Source organism: Acanthochromis polyacanthus, chromosome 4 (assembly GCF_021347895.1).
Source record: "Acanthochromis polyacanthus isolate Apoly-LR-REF ecotype Palm Island chromosome 4, KAUST_Apoly_ChrSc, whole genome shotgun sequence".
In the NCBI taxonomy this organism is placed as follows: domain Eukaryota; kingdom Metazoa; phylum Chordata; class Actinopteri; family Pomacentridae; genus Acanthochromis; species Acanthochromis polyacanthus.
The window spans coordinates 32822159-32842489 of NC_067116.1; the positions used below are offsets into that span (position 1 = coordinate 32822159).

At 39.6% G+C, this 20331-nt stretch overlaps 1 protein-coding gene across 2 annotated transcripts in view; it reads right to left on the minus strand.

Moving 5' to 3' along the window:
• gabrb3 (gamma-aminobutyric acid type A receptor subunit beta3) overlaps nt 1–19804 on the minus strand; it is a 34406-nt gene extending 14602 nt beyond the window's left edge. The window contains exons 1-6 of one of the 2 annotated variants that reach the window (XM_022201955.2): nt 18992–19804; nt 18823–18914; nt 18661–18728; nt 4034–4254; nt 1880–1962; nt 84–221 (exon numbers count right to left, since the gene is read on the minus strand). In XM_022201955.2, the coding sequence (XP_022057647.1) occupies nt 84–221; nt 1880–1962; nt 4034–4254; nt 18661–18728; nt 18823–18914; nt 18992–19071 (682 nt within the window). In that variant the 5' untranslated portion in view covers nt 19072–19804. The remainder of the gene's footprint in view (nt 1–83; nt 222–1879; nt 1963–4033; nt 4255–18660; nt 18729–18822; nt 18915–18991) is intronic. The other variant, XM_022201956.2, reaches the window with a different exon arrangement.
• Between the last annotated feature and the right edge of the window lie 527 nt (nt 19805–20331).

Here is a 20331-nt window from a genome sequence, read left to right on the forward strand (position 1 = left end):
ATACCTTTCAAACACTGGTTCAGAGGATTAAATATAAACAATAATGCATTATCTCAAACACCACTGTTGTGTCCTTTACTCACCTGTGGAAAAGACCACGTTCCTGGAGACCAGTTTGTAGTCGACTATGGAGAACTGAGGGAGCTCAATTCGTGTGACTCCGGTCACAGCAGTGTCTCCTCCCTTCCAGTAGAACTCTATATCATCTGTTGTGTAACCATCTGCAAGAAAACAAGGCACAAGATTCAGTTTAATTCAGTCAGTTTAGGCAACTTGCCTTGCAGTCATGGGCACAAGACAAAAGAAATCACAATTACAATAAACAAATGTGGAAGAAAACAAATTCTGAAATGTGTCCTGTACATACAGTGTACACAAAAACAAAAGTGCACGTGCAAATTAAACAAGGATATTGCAACAAATGCAGGTTTTTACTTGTTTTGCACTTGAATGGAGTACTACAAGCACAAATTGTACTGAGAGTGCACGGGGTGGTCTGTGCAGTCTGAAGCCCTTTTCAGATGTAGGGTATGCAATGTTGCTGACTTCATCACCCTGTTAAAGTGACGACATTATTTGATGCAAACGTAGGTCACCTTCACATTAATGTTCCTCGTGATTTTATTCAAATGCACCCATGACATTGACAGGAGGAGCCACAGTACCAACATTCAGGATTGGACGATACATTAAATGACATAATGCATAATGATGCACTAATAAGCAAGAGAATAAATCCGGTGTAACAAATGATTTAACTGCAGCCTTTACATTGTGACGCCATGTGACAGCTCATCCAACTGATAAATAAAAGTACATCATGTGACCTGCCATTAGATCATCATTGATCCTGTCTCCATGCCGGGGATAATTTAAAATTAGAAGTAATTAATGATGCTACTTCTTTTGTTCCATGTGTGTAAATGCATGCAGCTCTCTCTATCTCTCTTTGGAGAGACTCATTTTGATCCTGCAGCTATTTGATGCTGCAGGTATTTCGTAAATTTAGAGGAAAACCTTCCACAAACAGCTGGAAGCAACAAGCTGAACTTCAACTCCTCTTAATGTTTTGTCGAAACCCAGATCACTTTCATTTTTGGGTAGACTTTTACTTCAGACTTGTGCCATGTTGAAAGTGATCCAAAAATGCTCAGAGGTTCGGCTTAGCAAGACTACAGTTTTACCAAAACTTTTACCAAATAGGGGCACATGCAAACGTGCAGCTGACACATTCAGATGCTGTCAGATTACCTGAAAGAAGTGCATGTCTAAAAGGGTTTTAATTTAGACGTGGTCATTTGGAGAATCTGTTGGTCAAAGATGACTGTCGAGGTGTCCGACACCCTTGACAGCTAGATGTGATTGTTACGAGCAGAAAAGCATTGAAAAGTGCTGCTGTCTCATTTCTTAGATGGCTAAAATTAATCATTAATCTGGAGGTCAAATAGCTACAACTGATTCATACTAAGTCTTATGAATCACACTGACCTGACTGTCTGTAAGATCTGATTACATGTGATGGAAATTTTCATGACACGCATGAAATCCATAACTGTCTATAATTTTATTGCAGCATAGATAGACATAATGCCACAGCACCCAAATCTCTACTACAGAAATCACCTTCTGACTAAAACCTTTCTGTGGGGATGAAGTCGTTGTGACTGGAGAGGCTGCAGCGAGCAATCTCGCGGAGATACGACAGGTTAATAAATCCAGAGCGATTCAGCAGTCTGTGCAATTTCTGTCTCCATAAGATGAGCAGTGTGAGAACTTTTTTTATGAGAATCACGGCGCTGTTCATATTTTTAAGTGATGAAAAAGTGGAGCTGTCTGCTGTATTTCTTTACTAAGCACAAGACGTGGGGCCTAAACTTACAGCTCTCAATTTCCAGAGTGCAGTTCTGTTCGTCCAGCGGGTATCGCCTCAAATCCATCATGCAGGCTGCTGTCGTTGTGATTCTGGATCAAAAGAGAACCAAAAGAGACGTGACCTCGTTTTACATTCAGTACAGGTTTTACAATAAGAAGCGTCCAGTACAGACCATCTATAAAAGAAGCAAACAATATTTATTACTATTTCTTTATAAAGTAAAACTCACTGCCAACTGCTTTCAGAGGCAGGCATTCCCTCAGAGCTGCACATTTATATAGAAAATCCAATTCTGAGCCGCAGTTTGAACAAACATACGACACGAGTTATGGGATGTGAGTCGCTGTGTTAGTATTAAATTGTGTTGAGCTGCAGCTCAAATGACTTCAACAAAGCAAATAAAGCTCTTTGCCACTTCATGCATCTTGGGCAGTTTAGAGAGCTACACGACAGAGTAAAAGCCAAGAGTAAATGCAGAGTCAATAAGCACTGGAGATAGATTGTTCGCTAATTACTGAAAGCATCATGGGAAGTGGTGAGAGATGATGAAAATGTGTAAATACATCTGGTACTCCAAGATGCAAACGTCAGCCAAGACTGATGTCCTATCTGGCTAATGGAAGTGTAAGTATATACGACGCAGAATGTGGAGAAGTGTTAATAAAAGTGTATCATATGTTAATTTTATCAGGATAAATGATGCTTAAATTGCAAGTCTTAACAGGTCTTTATATACAGCCATAGAGTCTTTTCTGTGCATATTACCCAGCTGGATTGGGAGTTAATGGAGATTATGTTATTCCTAAACCACAAATTCTTATAAAAAAAAAGAGCCAGTATTCGAATAACGGCAGAATGAAGTCTGGTTGCTAATAAAGGCTAAGAGAGGTGGAATTACAGTGTCTATAGTCTACAGCAACAGTTAACATGTTAAGATCAGCACAGTGTCCATTTCCATAGCACTAATTCAATTTTTAAGAGAACTAATGTTTTCATAATTGTTTGTCCTTTTCCATTACTCCAAACTAAAAGCCTGCATTCCTTCTGTCAAAGGGAATGCTGAAACACTTAAAGGTTTGAAATTCTGAAAGGAGTGTTGTTTTTCAGTCTTGGTAGGTTAACATTGTTTCCATTATACAGATTTTTTTTAAAGACAACAAGTAAACATCAGGGAAGGTTGTATTAAAGTCCATCTCTGGTTGTCGATTTCACTCAAACTCATCTCTATGACTAAAGTTGCATATTTAAAAGTTTTTTTAATCTCTGAAAATGATCCCTTCCTGTAATAAAATAGCATAAATGTATCTCCACATGGTTGCTTCCTCTAGAATGTGTGAATCTGTGAAGCCTCAACTACACCTTCCCACTCCATGTACACCCGCACCACCCTGCAAGCACGAACAGAGAATTGAATCAGTCGCTCCAGGACTTTGGAGGTGCTTGGATTTGCGCACGCTTTCCATCAAAGGTGCCCAAACACAGTAAGAAGTCCTAAATTCTCCAGATATCCTGTGCTATATTCACACACAGCGCTGTGAACACCTCAGGCATTATTACGGTTCTACAGCCCAATCTGTACGTAGCTGCTATATCCTGTAAAAGGGGCACTGTGTGTGTTTCTGCAATGCGTTCTACAGTTTCACCTTCATCTGTACATCTTGCACTGCTAAACATGCCACATGATTGTGCCCATTTGTTTATTTGTGTGTCTTTCAATGCTCTTTGAGGTCTCCATTCTTCTCCAGTTTCATTACAGTTTGTGTTTATCTGTGCAGCTGTTTGCTGTCTGTGTTCATGTAGCGTCATTGTGAGTAAATGTCCTTTGATGGTATTTATATTATGCAGGTTTATATATGATATGAATGCTGCATTATTCAAATGCTAATGCTTTTACACGAGGTAGTTTTACTGTGCTGCCATTCCCACCAATGCTTTGGCTTGTGGCTTAGTCTTTTAGCTGTACTCAGACGGTGTGATTTTATGTGCTTCGGAACAGCTGTTCAGTTTCAGTCGCGCGCTTTTTAAAATGAAGCTTTCTCTTGTTGTTTCTATAATCCTGCATACTCCAGCTTCAACCAGGGAATAAAGAATGTGTGCCTGCTATGAAATAATAAAGGCCTGTCATGTAAATATTCACTTCATGGAAACAGCAGTGCTTACCTTAAGCCGTACAGGACAGTGCCGTCCGGGTGGAGTCGAATCATCCGGTTCTTAACAGTGACACCGTGTACAAAGGACTTCTTGTCATTGAGGAAGTAGGTGTCTGGGACCCAGAGCTGGTCAGCTACTCTGTTGTCCAGTGTCAGGTTGAGAGGGATCCCTGCGTAGGCCAGCCTCTTATCTCTCCAATACTGCTGGAAGTACATAGTCAACGTGTAGTCCTGTGGAGAGTAAAAGACCATTGCATAGTTATACTTGACACAGAGAAAGTATAAAAAATGTAATATTGTTCCAGCCATTTGCAATTTCTTAGGGTCTCTGTGGCCAAAAGCAGCGAAACTGAAGGCAGGCTTTCTTTATAAGGTTACTGAGTTCAACACTTGATGTCTGCAGCCCAGAGCTGCAGATGGATTTCTTTGTAACAAAGGTGATATTTATAGAATTGTCAGTCTGCCCTGGGTGACCATATTTCAAGACCAGCCTCACCAAGAAACCTTCCTCATCTGCTCTCTGCAAAAGACTGGCACCAGCTCTCAAACTATAGATTTCCATTACTGCAGAAACAGCATCAAGACTGTTTCAGCTTAATAGTCTTTTTTTCAGATAGATTAATATCATTATATATTATCAGCCATACATGCAATGACATCAATAATTTAGTGGGCATTCATTCGCAGCTAGTTCCACAAGTTGATCCATCAAACACAAAAGCTTTTTCAGGCCTTTAATGGAGCTCTTTACCAGCTCACTTGGCTTTGTTCTGCTGACTAATGTTCTCTTAAATAAATAAGCAGTTCACAGGAAATAAACAAAAAACTTGGCTGTGCTGAAAATGTCTATCCTCTGGTGCAATGGCCTATCTATAATACAGTGTTCAAAAATGCCCAGAGCTGAAAATCAATATTGGTATTTCCCTTTTCAGAACTGAACTAATTATGGTTTGGACTTGGTCTGCGAGGTTCCACCTTCGAAACTGCTGATGTGATTTTGACAGAGTGAAGAATTGCATTATTTTTTGTTGATTCTCTCATTACTCTGTACGCTGGTGCAAAAGGGCAGCTGCATTATGCACGACTGACAAACTCTAAGCTTGTTTTGTGTTTGGAATAAATTACATTATGCCATTTGATAGTATAATATAGTATTGATTCCTATGAATAATTCAGTGTGTGCGTAAAATCCGAATACATATTTATTGTTTTAGCCTATGTCAAAAGGTTGCCTCTGGTTGCTGAGACTGTGTGGGCCTCTGTTTGTTTATTTGCCCATAAAGGAGACATTTTCAGCTTGTCAGACTAGGTGTAGGTTCTGTAGTGAAAATACTGTATCTTCCAGAAAATCCTTGGCTTGAGAAATGACTGTGTTATTTTTTGAGCCTCTTCAGAGATGCCCTGGCCCTCCCAATTCTCTTTCACCCCCAAGATGCCCTCATTATGTTCCCTCCCACATGCAGCAGAGGTGTGAGATGGGTGAATCAGCTTTACACAACAGCTCTCATACTACAGCGATGGAGCCCATCTACCAACACACTCCCTCCATGTCTGGGCCACGGCTATTTTAGTCTGTTTGAGATCTTCAGATCCCACTTAAACATTTCTTTAGCATCTCAGAACCAAAGCTTTACCACATCACTCTCAGTGTACACACTATACTGTACACCCTCCCGTTCCCACAGCACACAGTGTAACCTGCAGGGTCCCACAGGGATCTATTCCAGTCCTCTGCTTATCCCCCACAGAGGCTTTTCAGCTTGTGTACAGGGCGACAGTCTCACTGGAGGTCAGCATTGCCAACTCTTGTCCAATGAAAGCTAGTGGCTCAAGTCTGAGATTATGTCACAAACTAATTTTGTCCGCTTAGTTGGCTGGCTGTGGTGCAGAAATTTGAAATACAGCAAGCATGTTTTTTTCTGTGTATTTATTTTCTGTAAAAAAAGAAGTGAGTTGTTTAATAAGAAGATTGCTACCATTATTATTTTTTTTAAAAGTTAGCTTTCTGTCACAATACATGTAACTCTGGATGGATTTAAAAGAGGGAAATCAGATTTTAGTGTCGGTGATACACCTCAAAGACAAATATTTTGTAAAAGTCTATAGCTGGGTTTAACTATTAAAAAATGTAGGATGCAGCCTCTAAGTGTCAAAGTGCCTTAAACCTGCATTATTCCTCGTGGCCAGCAGAGGGGCAAGTCTGTTTGCTGCATAAAGAAGTCCAGTTTTATAGAAGACTATGCAAAAGTTCCCTACTTCCCCTCTGATCTGTTACCTTAGTTAACATTTACCTAATGAGTTTTTGGTCTTCATTGCAAACTTCACATCTCCTCCAACACTTTGCAAATTATGGTTCCATTTACAGTAAACAGGACAATATGTTGGGTGTGTTGTAGGGGTTTTTGCAGTGCCATTGAGCGGCTTCATCCATCTTGCATATACAGTTTTTTTGTTGCCAAATTCAGTTTTTCAACATTAGGCATTTCACTAAAGTGCTGGGGCACTACAAGACTGCAGAACATCATTTCTTTCATTTATATTTTGATGATCACTTTACCTTAATCTTCCACTGTGCTTAAAGAACACATTTATCATTGAAGCACATGAGTCACTTTGGATAAGGAAATCCTGCGCTATGGATAAATACAATAACATCTTTTGCTATCTTTTCCCTCTAACATCTTAGTGAGAGTAAAATTAGATCTTAACTTTCCACATCTATCCTTAAAGGACTAAATATTTTTTTGTATTTGAATCTCAAAAACATTAGAATATGATGACTGAGTGAAACAGTTGAAATCAATACTGCAAATGCTTATGCTTACATCACAAAACTGATGTAAAATAAGAACTCCAGTGATTAAATTTGAGTCTGTTCAGAGACGCATATGTCAAGAAATCCGTCATTGTTAATAATTGGTTATACAGTTATATTAGAGGGGAGGAAGGGTCTGCTTTTAAGAATAACTCCCCATTAATAAACATACATGACTATTATTTGTAGATAAATCAGCAAACTCAGTAATAGCATGGGAGGATGAGGTTGGGTGCTGGAGGGAGCTAACAGCACTAAATGGTGTTGTCTGAGCGTATCACCAGAAAGCGAGATATCTATGGTTATAATGACTACTATAGCAGCACAACTGTGACTGACTGTGAGCACACAGTTGATGAAAAAGCCAGCATGAATGAAAATGTTAATCTTGTAAACAGCAAACATACAATTCCACTCAAAGTCTCTAATGGCATTACTGAATTATAGCCCAACTATACTGCAAATGAATATTCAGTGTGAAGTATTTCAGCATGTTGGTGTCATACTGTGAAGCAGCCGCGTCTAAAAACAAATTCTGAAAATACCTGTAGATGCTCTTTCTACTCTGATTTGAGTTTAGGCGCACCAAAGGGTGCTGTTGTTTGTTGTCAGATATGTAGACCACAAGAGACAGAAAGAGGTTTCTTCTCAGCACCAGTGAGTAAATGAGGCCCACTGGGAAGAGGAGACTGTCGTGTCATCTTCTGCTCGGAGAGTTCACAGTCTCAGACTCAGACGCGGCTACTGTGTGTCAGTCAAACATCGTCTACGTCAACTTAACACCAAGATATCTGCTGGGAATACAGGAATAGCACTCAGAGACACTTGCCCCGTGTGAGAGGGGGGTGTTTCATCACTCCATGAGACAGTTAAGTGTTCCCAGTGGGATTCAGAAGTGTACTGGATGCGTTTTACAAACCATGCATTTAATCATTTCACTCTCTGCATTCTCCCACACAGCATTTAACAAGCCTTTCATTAAATGGTTTCATTCTTTTCACTGTCTTAAAAACTGGCCTCTGGTAAGTACTTTCAGAAGACAGAAATTGTCAATTAGCTATTTTTATGGAGCGGAGGTATAACTACATCCTGCAATAACCAGTACAAAGAATGGAACTTTCAACCCATCAAAACCGTAATAGATCAACAGAAGATACATCTCCACTCTATCAGTAACAGAGGAAATCAGGATATATGAAAAATAATGAAGTCAAGACCAACCAACAAAGAACAAACAAGCAGGAATAACAAAACAAGGCTCCTCGACCTGCTGGAAATGGGGTCTGCAAATGCACTGGAAAATCCTAAAACTGGCAGGGCTGGAGCATCGAGGTCAACTGATCGATTGGCTGATCCACATGGCCTCATTCGACCAAATTCTCATTTTAGCATTACAATCTGTAGAAGACATCGTAGAGCTTGCTGTGTGCAGACAGTGAGAGGGTCTCTTTGGGACTCTGTCTAAACCCTTTTCTTTCTGATAAGCACAGATATGACAGATGTAGATTCTCACTGGCAGGAAGTCTAGCCTTCCTTGTTTTATTTTTCTCTTGTTGACTCTAGGAAATTTTCAAAGCCATTCCACTGGTCTTCTTTGTATAGACGTATAATCCTAAAACAGCCCGATTGCAGCATTAAAGTCTTGAACTTGTTGACCTTATAAGATTTGCTATAAGCCTTCTTACCGGTTTGAATTATGTTTTTATATTTATACTTGACTTCCTGTTGCAGATGAAAGAACAGCTGTCTACCACGCTATACAATCAGGCTACATCTAAGCAGCACATTTAATGAAACGCAAAATTCTAATCATGGCCAGATCTGCTTGTGCCTTAATGATGACTCTGATACAAGCTGATTAAATTTCACATTTACACAGTTTCTTTGCAAGATCTCCTTCCTGACTTTGGCAGCTGTGTTGTTTGTAGCCTGTATTATAATTTTAAACTCCTCATTTTGATTTTAAGATTATAATTTGCTCTTCTTGTGAGAAATACGCAGCTCTAGATCTGTCCATGTTTGCGATCGGTGCCGACTTCGCTCCTTTTATGTGAACACACTCAGAGGTAAGTTGGGAAAACCGGGGTTGATTTAACGAGATGATAACCAGCTTCATGTGACCGCCGGGTATATTGAACCTTCTTTGTAGTACAGACCCCTGACTGTGTCTGTTGTTTGTAAACACGCATTTGGATATTAAAAAGCACTTCATACAGAGTAAAAGTCCATGATTAGAGCAATTTTCATGTCCTAAAGCCATGAAGAAACTCTCAGCCACCTTTGGTCATATCTGCTTATTTGTTCATGTATTTCTTTGCATTGCACAGCCCCAAACAGAACCAACAGCACAAGTCAAAAGTTCATCAACTGCAGTTAGTTTAACCTGGAATCACATGGTTTTGCCTCATATAAACCTTTAAAGTTATATTTCAAGCACAAGTGAAATAATTCCGCTGCATACCGGGTTTCTATTCCTGTAGGACCTCATCTCACTGTCGTGTAACTCTAAAACACAGCACAGTTCCAGCACAGTGTGAAGCTCAGCATGTTGTCAATAGAAGACTGCACTAGTATTTCTAGCTGTGTTCTCCTTGTCTAGCGAGCAGCCTGAGGCTTTTGGTGGATTGTGCTGGTGATTATTAACTAAGACCTTCGATATAAATCTGAGAGAACATCAGTAGTACGGGGTTTTTAAGGGTAACCCTTCCTTCAGGCAGAAGGTGGATAATGTTAAAGTGTCAAAATGGATGGGAGTTTTAGCACATGATGGATTCGTCTTCCAGCTGACTCATACTGAGGCTACTGAATAAATGTGTAACGACACCGCTGGGAGGATCTGCTTTGCAGCTGTAGGTGCTTTAATGCATTGACAGGTGCCTCTCTGTACAGTGTAGGAACTCTGCTGGGGAACATCTAAAGCAGTGATTTCTCTTAAGATATACACATGCTCCTTTTCTGTTCCTAGAGTGCACTTGTGTATCATGCACGTCTGGGGACGAAAGATTATTAAAAGTAACAGCAGAATGAAAACAGGCACAGAGCAATCTTAATTTTTAAGCTAAAAATAAAAGAACGGAGCGAGTAAAGTCAGAAATATATTAATAATCTCATCTCCTAGACAACAGGCTCTGCAGCTTGCCCACACAGGCTATAATGGGCCGATACCTAGTGTGACTCTGGCTGTTTGAAAGCACGTCGCCAACACCTTTATGCTCTCTGCTCTGCTGGGGGAGAGACGGCAAGTTCTCCTTTTGTCCACACAAGTCATCCAAGTCATTTATATTGATTCACCACTGAAAGCAGCTAACTTCAGCATTTTACATCTTTAAAATTAATGATGAACAAGTTTCTAACAGCAGGCGGTGGAAAAACAGTCGAAGATCTTGCTGAATTGCTCTATTGGAAGTCATATAAATCCAACAACCACAACTGTATTTCATAAAAAAACTAATTTATTATATTATTTCCTCTTGCTATAGAACAGATAACTCAAATGTGATACTCTATATCTATTGTATGCTTCAGCTAGACTGTAAAATTGCCTGGTTGACTGTATTGTGGGATCTAAGATTGTTGCAGATTTTTATGTTTAATAAGTAAGAATAATGTTGCAGCAAAGCAATAAATGTTTAAAATGTTTCTAAAAAAATCACCAACATACAGTACTGATAAGAGAGTTTTAGTTTTATCAGTTTGGTCACAATCAGCATTTCTTTGATTTATTCCTATGACAGTTTGAGAAAACACTTATTACTTATTCTTGTTGATATTTGGATAAAAAGGCTGATACCACAATCATATGTGTCCACTGTACATGGAGCTACAGGCTGCATGAGTTTATTTATGTGTTTATATTTATTCTTATATCTATCCCTGTCTCTGTTTAACTTTAGTATATATTACTATGTAAGATAATATTTTACAAAAAAGTCCAAATGCTGCTTTTTTGCTCACATTTGTAATATAAAATATTGAGAGCTACATTCAAGCATTAATTTTCTTCCCTCCACTGTCTGTTAAAGTGCCAAACAACTTTAAACTGATACAGAAACAGAGCAGCCACCTACTATATATTTGAATGTTAATTTTCACATTTTTAAGCCTGTAACTTTCGTTGTTGAAATGCTGCAGGACCCAACTAACAGCGTTCATTGTGATTTTGAACAGAGCGTGTTTAGGTTGCTCTTGTGCAAAATATATAAGAAGTCACCAATGAAAACAATATATTTACAAAAATGAGCACTTTCTGAATCCTGCGGTACCAAATGTGTTTTGTTTGTTGATGTAGTGTGCGTGGGCAAACTAAAGAAGAGAATGGAGGGACAATGGACGTCCTCAAGGAATTATTGAGGTTAAAAGGAGTTCGTCACGAATACTTATAAACAAAACCTTCATCCTCCCTTGAAAAATGACTTGTGTTTTGCTGTAAAACTACTTTTGATAAAGTCAAGCAAATCCCAGAGGGGGAACACTTCAGCTGAGCATCGCCTTGTTCAGTGAGAAGAGGTATGTGGAGCAAAGCTGTGCATCCAGTGCAAAAGCATGCAGCTATTTGTGAAAGTCATGAGAAAGGAACTGGATCTGGAGCCACGCCTTCTACAACCTGCCTGTATTAACCCTCGTGTCGTCCTGTGGGTCAAAATTGACCTGTTTTTAAGTTTGATAATGTGGGGGAAAAAATTACATATTTTCACAGTGAAACTTCTGATGTCCACATTTCCAACATTTTGGGAAATCTTTGAACATTTTTTGGTGGAAAAATGTTAAAAAATGTTTAAGAACATTCACAAAAAAAAAATCAACCAAAATCCAGCGAAATTCGCTGGATTTTGGTTGATTTTTTTTGTGAATGTTCTTAAAGAAAATATTAGAAGTTTAACTGATATATAAGTAATTACTATAGATATTCACTCATGTTTTTTTTTAACTAATTTTTTGAAAATATTTACAAGAATTTTCTTGCCAAGTTTGGGGACTTTTTAAAAATAAAACTTTTAAGGAAAAGTTTTGAGGAATTATTGGAATTTTCTTGCTGAAGGTTTTGCAAATTTTCAGAAATTTGGAGAATGTTTTTGCTGAATTTTTGGATTTTTTTTCAAACAAGGAAACAATATTTACAATAACAGGAGGGTGAAGGAATAAGACACAGAGAACACGACTGCTGGACCCTGAACTGCATTTGTTGGTCTGTAACATGCCTTTAAATTATGAAGATCTATTTTTTGATGATGATTTTGCTGTTTCCAATTATCACTCATAGACTGTACATCAAGTTTGGCGCTGGTGACGTAATTTGCAACCACAGACTCAAAGTCAAGCGAAGTTAAGGCACAGCCAATTCATGGGAAATGCAGTGGTAGCAGTAGTAGTAGTAGCAGTAGTGACGTGCCATCCATCTCTATATTTAGTCCCTTCAATCACCTTATTAGTCATTAGCAATGTTTGTACATAACTGCCACGCAAATTTAAAGCAAACTTCTAAAGAGTCGCAAAAAAAACAAATCAAGAAAATGCAAATTATACTTCCTTCCTCTGAATGCTTTGATGCAGATAAACTAGGCTGCACGGTCGCACTATAAGCTACATTACACATGACTGCAATAAACAGAGTAGAAGAAACCGGTCATTTACCAACAACCAAAAAAACTCAAAGAAGATACAAACAAACTAATGACATCTACAGGAAAAAACATGAAGAGAAGTCTTCAGGAACTGCTTTCAATTGGCTGATCAGTGGTGTGAGTTAAATGTTTGCAATGACGCAGTTTATTTGAAAATGCTGTTCGCATTAATTCTTTTTCAAAATTAAAAAAAACACTACATGCAAGTGTGAAATTTGGTCCGTTTTTTCAAATTTTGTCATTTCTAATGCAATGCTTCAAATTGCACATAAAAATAGGTTATGACAAGAAGGTAACTGTTACATTAGTCTGTCTACATGGAACAGAGCTGTGTTCCATGTCAGTGTAATAATCGGTTGAATGTATTAGACCCATTGGGAGGTGATCCATCAACACTGGTCATCAGCGGTTTATCACAGCAGGGTGTGAAAAGTGCAACTAGACTGCAGATAATTCAGAGTGACATTACTTTCCTCCTACTCTGGACGAGACACGAAGAAAGACAGTGATTCCACTAACAGCAGCTTGTTGAAGCATATGAAAAAAGACAGACATGCACCGCACTGCAGATCTAATTTGTCTCTATTCTCACTCCGCTTCTTTTCCAGCGCCAACGATGAACACTGATTTACTAAATGCAGCCTCTGATCCTATTAACAGATTAAAAGTCATTGCAAAAAACAGAGATGCACACGTGCTCACACAAACACATTTTTAATGTAACCAATCTGCAACTCCGACATTTTACACAAATAGTAGCTTAACGTAGCGTAAAGCTGAAGCTTCTTTTATTGTGGGGTGGGAAGCCTCAATAAGGGTTTGCAGAGGACAGATGTCTCTTCGGCCCAGCTGTACAATAGATGAATGACAGTTCTCTGCTCAGGAATCAACATGAAGTCTTAAATGATCTGACGGCACACTGGACATGCCACTCACTGGGCTGCCATTAACATTTGCCTCATATTTCTGACTGGAATGACATGGCAGCCGTTATGGAAAACGTCAAATGTCCACGACCAGCTACAGCTTTCTAATTCCATTCAGCAAGAAAAGAGACAGGGAGAAATTTAGCTGAAACATTTGTTCACAAGCTTTAGGAATTTTTAACGGTTTTGGGTGGCTTCATTACGTCAAAACGTTCCCCCATTGTTGGGAACGGTCCTGTCTGGGCTCAGCTGATTCCAAGACCATATCTTCCAGACTTGACTCTCTTGTAAATCATAGTCTGGCTTTGTGGCGCTATATTTAACACCTAAGTTTATTATATTGCTTAGAGAACGTCTCAAAGGGCTTAGAAACGAGGTCAGAGCTGTTTAGAGTCATGACAAAGGAGGCACAAGAAGCACAAGACGACAAGAAGCAATGATTGAAAAGAGACTAGAGATAAAGCTGCTACAGGTGCAGAGAATCAGAGTGAAGGAGGTCAACATTTTGAATGCTGTCCTGCTCACTTCTACTTAACTATAATGAATTACTGTAAGAATAGATCTAAATTCTAATCGTAGGGCGCCGTCTTTCTAAAATATGGTTAAAAACTGGAAAATCTGATACTTTTTTTCAGAAATGCAGCAGTTTTTTTTTTAGTTTTTTTTTAGAAATACAGCCTTTGCTTATTAGTTATTGATGAATCAGAAGTCACGGCACTATAGAATGTGGTCATTTAATATAGATGTACCCAAAAAAAAAGATCTTGCACTGAACACAGACGTGTGTTATGCACGTGCACGTTATGTGTGGATACCGAATCACATGACTAAAACATGTAGCGGGCAGTAGGAATTGATGGGACTCGGAAACACTCCAACAACTTAATCAATTGCTCCTTGTATCATTTTTGATGGATAAGTCCTGATAAGTCTGCAGGTCAATTTATAGTCGGACCACAATCATGTGATCATCAGCAGGCAGCTGATGTAGAGTTCACTTGTCTCTCTAATCCAATTACTTGGTCTTTGTGTCATTTCTGACCTTCTCTGAACATTTCATCCACATCTGTTTGTCTGTTTTTGAGTAATGTTGCGAACGGACAGACAGACAAACCAAGGGCAATCATCACATAACTCTGCTGCATTCCTTTGTCACAGTAATAAAACATTTAAGAATTATAGTAACACAACATAAAGAAGAGTCTCTCAACTCAAATTTTCAATGCGTCCTTAGAGGAGGAAAATTATACTCATGTTTTACTAAAGATTTTTATTTTAAAACTGCACTAGAGTAGCTTTGTATGAGTAATGGTTCAAAAATATCTTTATTGATTTTATATTAACCTATTATGCAGCTCCATAGTTTATTCACTCAAACAATAAATTGTTTCATCTTCATGTTTTTGACCACTGTGTACTAATTTTGAGTCTGTGGTTGTTTTTCATTCCATTGTGGTCATTTTGTAAATAGACAATTGCATATTAAATTTGTGTACAAACTTCACCGAAACACAAATTAAAGAATAATTGTTTTGCTGTAACAAAAGTTTTGCTAACACTTACTTGGGCAAAGGCTTCAAATTAAATGTGATGTACTGCAAGATTTTTAATATACAGTGTTTCAGTCCGCAGTCCCAGAGTGTTAGGAGGATTTTCCATGAGCACACAGCTTCATCTGCAGCTTTGAGATGCTCTACTGAACAAAATGTGTGAAGAAGCTACAAATGTCAGACCACTCTGGAGGGGGAATTGGAATGCAGCTGAGACAGAAAGGAACAAAATAATGCTGTTCAGGACCACAGATAAACTTGGTAGAACTTGCTGCTCAGAATCCTCTGACAAAAGTGATCTATAGCTCCAGATGTTAAAATAACAGGAATAGTGATGTCAGGTCGCTTTGCTTCTTAACTCAGAGTGGAGTTCAAGCAGTCAGTGATCCCATGTTCCTGTGTGTTTGATGCCGTAAACTCCGATAAGGATGTGAGGATATTTTTAGCTGTCTGATGAATCAAAGCACTCACTGTTTCTATAACTGCTCGTGGAGGCATTTTACCATTATTATATCACAAGTAGATCATTTTTAAACCTCAACTGCCACTGGCTGTGTTTATTTTCTTCGCATTTCTTGTCTGATGTGCTTCCTGTGTCCCCATCTGTACGCCTTCAACCATTACCACAGACAGTCTGATACGATCGCCACAGAGGCTAAAATGCTTTCATACAGGATGGCCGAGCAGACGGCAACTCTCAAGTTAAAAGCGGGTGTGGTCTGTAATGTGGAAATTGTGTTTGGTCCATTAAGTGCTGAAATTTAGTTACCAGATTATAGATTTTCAGAGCTAATGAGACAGAAAAACTATGTGTATGTCTCTTTTAATGTGAAATCGGAGCCTTATTTTAAGACATCAAACTTATGTCAACAATTACAGCAGCGATACATTATTAGGTTCTTAGATACATTATTCATGTTTGCTATGAAAACAGTGAAGATGCCGAACAAGGGATGAGATTTGACCCATACATAAAGACAATATTTCAGGCATTTTCAGTGTTGAAGCAAAATTGAGACACTTTTTTCTGGCCTATATTTGTCTACATTTAAGCAAAATGACAAATATGACACCCTTGAAAGTAAGCATAACTACCTGCTTGCAGTGCACTGGATTACTGTGATAAAATTTACAAACAAAAGGATTCTCAGGCAAGTTTTGCAGTTTACTTCAGCATCTTTTTCTACGACTTCGAAGCAGTTTTATGGAGGTTTATTTGCTGTGGATATTGGAGACAGTGATACCTCAGGAAGTGTGGGTTGCATTAAATGTAAAATTTTATCTCTATAACTATGTGTTCAGACCCAGGCCAACAGTAGTTAGCCACAGGGTAGGCAAACATGGTTCTTGCCTACTCAATCAAAGGTGTGCTGTTGTTGCTTTCTCTCTATAATAATTAAACATAAAAATATCCGACCATCCATCCATTCTCTATACACCGCGCTATCCTCACTAGGGTCGCGCGCGGGGGGGTGGGGGTGGGGGTGCTGGAGCCTATCCCAGCTGACTCGGGCGAAGGCAGGAGACACCATGGACCCAGTCTGTCGCAAGGCTACATATACAGACAAACAATCACACCTACAGACAATTTAGAGTAACCAATTAACCTCAGCATATTTTTGGACTGTGGGAGGAAGCCGGAGTGCCCGGAGAAAACCCATGCATGCACAGGGAGAACATGCAAACTCCATGCAGAAAGATCCCAGGCCCACCCCGGGATTTGAACCGGGGATCTTCTTGCTGCAAGGCGAAAGTCCTAACCACTACTCACTGTGCAGCCCAGTCATTTCTACCAATCTGCCAAAATACAGAATACAACAGGCCCCAGTTAGAATCTGATTGTAAGAGAAAAGCACTGATTTCAAGTCAAATTCAAATACAAAATGCAATTTTTTTTGTACAGAAAATTCTAAATTTATCTACAGTGGAGCTGTGAAAACGCACACAAAGGAGGAGATCCAATTCTCTATAACAGTAAAATGAACTTGGTCTGTATGTTCCTGCTGTAACCACATTATCTAACATGATAAACTAAAGCTAACTCATTTACAAAACAGGAGTCTGGCTGGAAGCGAGTGTTCAGCTTCTCACTCTGCTTCTGCACAGAGATGCATTAAAATGCACCACGGGTACATTTCATCACACATACTTGTCAGGACAGCATGTCAGGGGCTATTTCCTCGCTGTACCATGTGATCGGGCATCAGGCTCCGTCAGCAGTTCAGACCTCTGATAGATGGCATAAAGGCATCACACCGCACAAAGCCAACCCTGACACACATGCACAGACACTCTGGCACACACTTCTGAGCACCCACATAGTATTTTCTTTGCTAACATAAAGGAGAAGACGTGGCAGCAGAACTTACTGACCTTATGTTCTAACTGGACCATTAGGCCTTCGCTGCTAAAGTCATAGAGTCAATGAACCAGGATGTGCAGCTATACGACGAGTTATAATCTGATAAAGCAGATGAGCAAACCACTCTAGACAACACAGAGGAGCCTCTATGAACTGCTTTGTTTTTGACTGCTCAAATACACATGTTTATTTGATATTTTATTATATTTAACCTTTATTTAATCAGAAAACCTCTCAATATTACAATCTCTTTTTTTGAGGGAAAATCTGAAATTTATAGAGGTAATCTAATACTGCTATTTTATCTCTAAAGTCACGCTTTACAAAGAGTTTAATAATGCTTCATGTACCGATGTTTTTCAGACCAGATATAAACCCTTCCACAAGAACAGATCTTGGGTTGCCAGGTTGGTAATATTAATGTAGGTTCCGTCTAAAAAGGCATCAATTGTACCTGGTTATCAGCTGCAATTAAAGGCTTTATTAATGGTTAATTAACTGTTCATACAGTCGACCAATTATAAGCCATCTACAAGAACAATGTTGGGGTTGCAGATTTAGTTCACTCCAAAAAATCTTCTAGGAAAAGTCTGCAGAGCCTCAGGAGAAAATAGAATTAATTTTGATCCGTTCAATTGACATTAATTCTGTTGAATAATTGTAAAAATTATGATATCATACATTAAAGCCTTTACATTAGATTTACAAATGCAGTTTAAGTAAATATGATAACACAGGCTAAGGGGATTTTTTCACAACCTGGCAACCTTAACATTACCCTAATATTGTCTTATAACTGATATAAAAAGCAACAGTAAATGTTTCATAAACTGTTTACAAAGGGTGCCTTCTATGAAAATGGTACTTCAGATGCCACTAATGATGATCTTAATTGATGATTCATATATCTTTTGTTTTCTTGGTTAATCAGTGAGTTGTTTGGTCTCCAATATGTCTGAAAATTCTGAAAAATGTCAGTGAGTGCTTCTCAAAGCTCAAGATGACAAATGTGTGGATCGGCCACAACTCAAAGGCATTCAGTTTACCATCATAGAAGAGAGATAGAGAAAAAACAATACATTGTCCTTAACCCTTAGATGCAAAATGGGTCAAAAGTGACCCAAATCCAATGGAAAATGGGTGTCCCCAACCCACACTGCTCATCAAAGGGTTAAATAATTACTTGTACCTATACAAATAGTTGACAATTAATTGAATAATTAATGAGCAGTTGCTACTGAACTAAACTCTTCAATAAAAAAAACAAACATGAATACGTTTTCATTCATCAACAAACAGCCCACAAAAGTTCATAAAAATTACACATAACTCAAATTTGAGAGAGGATTTGTGCACAACTTACCATGTTGACTTCTGACACCATGTCTATGCTCGCCACGTCTATACTCATACCAACAGCAACCGGTGGACCTAACAATGAAGCCAAAATAAAGTTAATCAAGCCGAATAAACGAGTCAGGGAGTCATGAGGGTAAAAATATAAATAAATGACCCCGAGTCTTACCTCCAAAGTCTGGCCGGAGGCGAATATCGTATCCTTTCAGCAGTTTATCCACAGTCTCTTTGACATAAGACATGTTCCCCGGCTCGTTGACGCTGAAAGACAGAAGACATCAGACGAGGTGAGTCCTCCAGGAGGCAGAGACCAGGACCTGAGACCGGCTTTAACTCACCTCTGCGCGCAGCACATCACCGCCACGACCAGCGGCAGTGAGAGAAAGTCACCGAGCCCCGTTATCTGGCTTCCCCACATCCCCCTGCGCGCTGTCCGGCTTCGGCGGTCAATAAAACACTGAAGGGAGACGGAGGAGCCACGGCGCTCACACAGCCGCTACAGCCGCTCAGACTCCGGCTCGGGCTCCATGAGGCGGAGTGTCAGAGGAGCTTGGCTGTGATTCGGCTGCGGAGCCTCCTGCCCGGCCGCCCCGCATCTCCATCCTCCTTGTCCGGCTCTTATTTGTCACTACGAAGTTCATTCATGACACCGGCAGAGATCCACAGGTCGCTTTTATTCTCGCTGGATGTCCGCGCGCGCTCCTCACTAGTTCACAAGTGACTCCTCGTGCAAGTGCGCGCGAGCCTGTCCTGGTAGTGATTTCATCGCACGTGACAGAGTGCTTTTAGAGTAGCAGCTGATTGAAGCTGAAGTCCTGACAGCAGAGATGGTCTGGTTCAGGCTGAGAGGCAGAGGCGGGCTGAGGGGTGGGCTGAGGTGAGAGAGGGTCCCCTGGCCCTCTGTGGAGCCTTCACAGGATGCTGCCACATTTTGATGTCTCTGTTTTTTTCTCTCTTTTTTCTGCTCCAAAGCCACACTTTCAGCAATAAAAGTGTCTCTTGTCAGCCCAACTTATCTAAAAATCGCAAAATGGCCAACATCTATCCCTTACATGCCACTCAGGTGTGCAAAATGAGGTGGTTTACTCCTGCAGAAAACTGGTGTAAGAACGAGGTAGATCTGTCAGACTCAAGGTACGTGTCCACTGTCTATGTGAAACGACAGCTTGCATGCTGGTTTGGTTGCAGTGTGTTTTGAGCTGCAATCAGATCTTCCTGGAGCCAGCAGCAGCTCATTTGCATAAAGTAGACTGGACATTTATGCAAATTTGATGCATAGGCACCGCGAAACTTTCATCAAACGTCTAAACTACCCATCGTTAAACTAAAATGATCAAAAAATGACAAATTCAGCTACTACACAGCTTATTTCTCGCCTCAAATGCTTTCAGAAATAATTTTCACTGAGGAGAAAGTTTGAGGTCGAGCCGCCATGTTTGTCCGACACATCTACTGGACTGAAGGTCTGAAGGGCTGTCATGTGACCACCTAGTGACCGCCCACCATGCAGGCTGTTTTCAGATGCAGCGTTTGCATGCATGGAAAACGGATCTAGTGGACATGTAGCATTACTGACAATAACCTCAAGTGCTCCTAAACAACAGCAAACAGTAAATACTGCACATTAGGAATCAAACAATTATCAGCTTGCTCACATGTTAAGCACTTTTCCAGTTAT